The following is a 5,100-nucleotide window of genomic DNA, read 5'->3' as shown; positions in this document are numbered from 1 at the left end:
GAAGGATCTTGCTGGGCGTGGTGGCGCACGCCTGTAATCCCAGCACTCGGGAGGCTGAGGCAGGAGGATTGCTGTTGGTTTGAGGCCAGCCTGGGCTACACAGTGAGACCTTCTCTCAAAAAAAAAAAAGTTGTGTTATAAAGTTCCCAGGTAATGCCAACATCTGCTGGTGCAGGGACCACACTGAAAAATCACTAAGCCATTGTTAAGTGAGAAGAATGTAGTATAAAAATATGTTTAATGTTGTCCAATTCTTTGGTGAAATAACTCCCAAAATCCACACGAACAAAAGAGGGAAAACACGGTACACCACAGGAAATTAAATTATGTAAGTCTGCTGTGCGTGGTGGTGGAAAGAGGACGCCTATAACACTGGGTGTGTACACACACGCACACTGTGTGTGCACATGGTGTTTATATGCACACACACACAGATCACATTTTAGGCTTCTACGTAAACACTGTGTATGTAATTAATGAAAAGGGAAAAAACAAAAACCAAGTAGTTTCTAGCTTTATGACACTTTATCTAAAATAAAGTGGTAATGCTGGGTGTGGTGGTGCACGCCTGTAATCCCACAACTCGGGAGGCTGAGGCAGGAGGATCGTTGTGAGTTTGAGGCCAGCCTGAACTACATGGCAAAATTCGGTCTCAAAAAAGTCAATCAATCAATCATCCAACCCATCAATCACCTGGTAGGGAAAAGCAGCACACCCTCTTCTGAGTGTGAACATACCTGGTAGGAAGACACCGGAGATGGGAGATACGGGGAGAGTGCAGACTGTGTGAGCACCCTGCTGGGGGTGAGGTTGTAAGGCGCGGGGTAGAACCTACAGGAAGGAACCTCATTCAGTAAGGAGGCACCGGAGATCGCAAGGTCACGGCCTCTCCACTGCTAGAAGCACAGTTGTTTTCCACTAACTCGATTTAAAATTTGAGATGAGCTGGGCGCAGTGGCGCACACCTGTAATCCCAGCCCTTAGGAGGCTGAGGCAGGAGGATCATTGTGAGTTTGAGGCCAGCCTGAATTGCACAGTGAGACCCTGTCTCAAACACCCACCCCCTAAAAGAAATTGAGATGAAACATCCAAGTCCCTGGACACAGCTGCTATCATTTTTTTTTAAAGTTTTTTTTTGTCTTTTTGAGGCAGGGTCTCGCTATGCAGTTCAGGCTGGCCTTGAGCTCACTTTGTAGCCCAGGCTGGTCTTGAACGCTCACTTTGTAGCCCAGGCAGAACGATCCTCCTGCCTCAGCCTCCCGAGTGCTGGGATGACAGGCCTGCACCATCACGCCTGGCGCTGCTGTGATTTTCAGGTTCCCTGATTACAGGAAACACCCTTACCCGTTCTGAAGAGCTGAGGCGGGGTCATAGGTTAAGGCCACACCGCCCTGTAAAGAAAGAACACAGGGTTCACAGGCAGGTGCTTGGAAGAGGCAGAGGCAAGCCCGGAAGGCCAAAGCTGGGGTGCACTAGTTCACTGATTAAAGTCTGGCCAAGTCCCAGCGGAGCTGCTCCAGAGCTTCCGGCCGGGCAGAGCGTCTCGGTCAGCTCCCCTCCACCCGCTGTCCTGGGCGCACCTGTCCCCGCAGAGGGCCCCTCACCATGTCTCCGTTCCTTGGCCAGGCCCGTCCGTTTTGCCCAAACTTTCCTTGATTCTGTCGTTTCTTTGGTCCCCCATCAGCAAATTTGCAGAGCAAGGGATCAGATGGGGCTGGCGGGAGAGAGCAGACGGGAGCTAGGCCCCCCCAGGCGCTCAGCCGAGCTCCGCGTCCTCCCCACGGCGGCTCTCAGCCGCAGATGCCTCACCTGGCACTCCGGGGGGCGTCTTAATATATTTCCCGTTAAACTGGGTGATGATGGCTTCGCACTTCTCCGTGGACTCCATCCTACGGGGCACAAGACAGGTTAGGCCCTGGCTCCTCTCAGAATCAAAGAGAAGGCCCTACCGAGATTCCGCAGCTGGTCCCTGCCAGCAAAAGCATACGGTCTACAGTGACGGAAAAAAGCAATGTCCAAACGACTGAGTTAAAGTTTTTTGCTGGGACAAGAGACGTGCGAAAGAATCACAGGAATTCGATACCAGTGCCAGGTCACCAGCCGAAGCTCTGGCAGTAGCACAACCACAAAGGCCCTCTGGGCTCATTTCCCATTTGCTTTGTTTGGTTGGTTTGGTTTTCTTGACACAGCCTCTTACTATGCAGTTTAGGCTGACCTTGAACTCAATGTAGCATGAGGCCTAGAACTCATGGCAATCCTCCTGCCTCAGCCTCCCAGTGCTGGGATTACAGGCGTGCGACACCACACCCGGGCCACTCCTCATTTGTTGTAGAGACAACATCCATCTACCCAATCATACAGTGCTGCACAGATTAAATGAGTAATGCATATAAATGGGTTCTAAAGATTGTAAGAGCGTGCATGCCTGCAATCCCAGCACTTGGAAAGCTGAGGCAGGCAGACTGCCCTGAGTTTGAGGTCAGATAGGGCTCCACAGTTGAGTTCAAAGCCAGCCTGAAATATAAAGGGAGACCCTGTCTCAAAAAAAAATTATGTGGGCAAATAAAATCTCTCTCATGTCTTCTCAAGGCAGGGTCTCGTTATGCAGTTCATGCTGACCTTGAGCTCACTTGGTAGCCCAGGCTGGTCTCTAACTCACAACTGTCCTCCTGCCTCAGCCTCCCAAGTGCCGGGATGACAGGTGTGCACCACCACGCCCGGCTCAATCCATACAATTTTAAATGGACACTTCTGTGTATCAAATTATGTTTAAAGCTGTGTGGTGGCACAAGCCTGTGATCCTAGCACCTTGGGAGCTGAGGCAGGAGGATAGCAAGTTTGAGCCCAGCCTGGGCACTTTAGGGAGACCCGGCCTCAAATAAAAACATAATGAAAGAGTTCAAACCCCAAGCGTGATGACCACAAAGTATGGTGGCAGCACACCCATCATCCCAGCTACCAGGAAGCTGAATCAGAAGGATCACAAGTTCGAGGTCATCCTAGCAACTGGACAATACTCTGCCTCAAAATGATTTTTTTTTTTTTTAGGCAGGGTCTCACTGTATAGTTCAAGGTGACCTGAGTTCACTATGTAGCCCAAGCTGGCCTCAAACTCTGGGTGATCCTCCTGCTTCAGCCTCCCACGTGCTGGGATTACAGGTGTGCATCACCACCCAAGGCTCAAAATGAAATTTAAAGGCCAGGAGCATTGCTCATTGAACATGTGAGGGCTTGGTTCAATCCCCAGTACAAAAAAAGTGATCACTACAAACCTAGGAACTTTCCTTGGTTATACCTGGAATGGCCAGCAGGTGGTGCTACCCAGATTGAGCTCACTAGAGCAGAGGACCTAATGTTTATTCCCAAGGTCAAAAACACTCGGTCTGGGGATTTAGCTCAGCGGCAAAAGCGCCTGCCTGGCAAGTGCAAGGTTGTGAGTTCGGTTCCCAGTACCGGAGAAAAACCAAAAGAAAAAAAAAAAAAAAAAAAAAAAAAAACACACTCAGGCTAAGGGAGCGTTCATGAACCAGATAAAATTCTGTAAACAAAAAGAGAGCTTCAGATTACACTCCAATAGTTTTTAAGTTAAAAAAAATCTCTTGTCAAATAAACTTTTTTTTTCTTCTTTTCAGTCCCCACAGCCTCCTGCGTGCTAGGCAAGTACTCTACCCATGAGCTACATCCACAGCCCCTTTGATTTGGGGCAGGGTCTCACTAAACTGCCTGGGCTGGGCTTGAACTTGTGATCCTCCTCCCTCAGCCTGACCAGCAGCTGGGATTACTACAGGTACACAAGCTGGAATTCCCTTTTTCATCTGTAAAATAATATTCTGTTCAGTGAATAATGAATATCTACAGGGTTATTATAAAGATTAAACGAGATAAATGACGCTCTCAGTTAACTGTAAGAACATATGGAATTACTTTGCTCTGGTTGGGTCTGGATCAAAGAACACAAGCACGTGCTGGTGAAAAGATAAAGACCCGGGGCTGGGGCCGGTGTGTGTGCAGATCAGTGCTGTGGTGTTGGCCACCACATGTGAGGCTCCTGGTCTGACCCTCAGCCCTGCAAAAGTAATAATGTAATGTTGAGCCGGGCGTGGCGCCTGTAATCCTAGCACTTGGGAGGCTGAGGCAGGAGGACTGCCAACAAAATGTAAAATACAGTCCATTTTTGATCAAGTTTTGTTTTTGCAGTACTAAGGATTGAACCCAGGGCCTTTGCACTCAGCTATATTCTCTTCTTTTTTATTTTGAGGGATGATCTTGTGACGTTGCTAGTTGCCGAGAGTAGGCTCAAATTTGAAATCCTCCTGCCTCAGCCTCCCAGAGGACGCACACGCCACCCTAGCCGGGGCACAGATGGCGGGACCCAGGTGTTTTTGGCGGCTTCCTTAGTGACATTTCTATTACCCTCAGCAATCCCACTCTTGCCGTCCCTCACCTTGCAAAGCCGACTCCTCTGCTGGTCCCGTTCGTGTCTCGAAGAATCCGAGTGGAGATGACCTGGCCGAAGGGCTTCAGCATCCCCTCTAGCTCCTGCTCGTCCACGGACAGTGGGAGGTTGGAGATGTATAAATTTGTGGGGTCCTGCTCTTGTTGCTGTGAAAGTACAAATGAGCCACGGGGCTCCCGCCTCTTGCCTCCTGCCCGTTCCTGCCCCTCATCTACAAAAGGACATTTCAGAGGAGGCCACGGGACGACCCCACACACGGAGAAGCTGCGCTTCCGCTCAGACCCGCGCCCCTCCCGCGGGCTGCGCACCGTACCGCAGGCACACAAGTCACCGAACGCACACAAGTCACAGCCCACACAAGTCACAGCCCGGGGCCCCCACCCCCGTCCGGCCACAGCACAATCGCCACAGCCGCAGCACCATTTTTGGAAGAGGAAGCCCCTGCTCCTGGAGGAAGAAGGGAGGGGCCGCGAGGGGGCAGCTGAGCTGCTCACGGGTCCCCACAAGCCTGCGAGGCGCTGCTGTCCCACCCCTGCGGGCTCGGAGCCTGTGGGCTGCAGCAAGGCCTCCCTCCCACGCCCTGGACGGTGGTCACTAGCAGCCTTAACCCCTCTCCGCCTTCCCTTCTAGGTCTCCTTTTCCTT

General features: G+C 51.1%; 1 protein-coding gene across 6 annotated transcripts in view; it reads right to left on the bottom strand.

The window, feature by feature from the left end:
- Rbms2 (RNA binding motif, single stranded interacting protein 2) overlaps positions 1–5,100 on the bottom strand; it is a 44,997-nt gene that overhangs the window by 11,645 nt on the left and 28,252 nt on the right. For all 6 annotated transcript variants that reach the window (XM_005397318.2, XM_005397319.2, XM_013520870.1 and 3 more), the window contains exons 5-9: positions 4,445–4,602; positions 1,810–1,889; positions 1,605–1,714; positions 1,345–1,391; positions 738–831 (exon numbers count right to left, since the gene is read on the bottom strand). In XM_005397318.2, the coding sequence (XP_005397375.1) occupies positions 738–831; positions 1,345–1,391; positions 1,605–1,714; positions 1,810–1,889; positions 4,445–4,602 (489 nt within the window). The remainder of the gene's footprint in view (positions 1–737; positions 832–1,344; positions 1,392–1,604; positions 1,715–1,809; positions 1,890–4,444; positions 4,603–5,100) is intronic.

This window comes from Chinchilla lanigera, unplaced genomic scaffold (assembly GCF_000276665.1).
Source record: "Chinchilla lanigera isolate Chin_1 unplaced genomic scaffold, ChiLan1.0 scaffold00057, whole genome shotgun sequence".
In the NCBI taxonomy this organism is placed as follows: domain Eukaryota; kingdom Metazoa; phylum Chordata; class Mammalia; order Rodentia; family Chinchillidae; genus Chinchilla; species Chinchilla lanigera.
This window is presented reverse-complemented; position numbering and strand designations above follow the sequence as displayed.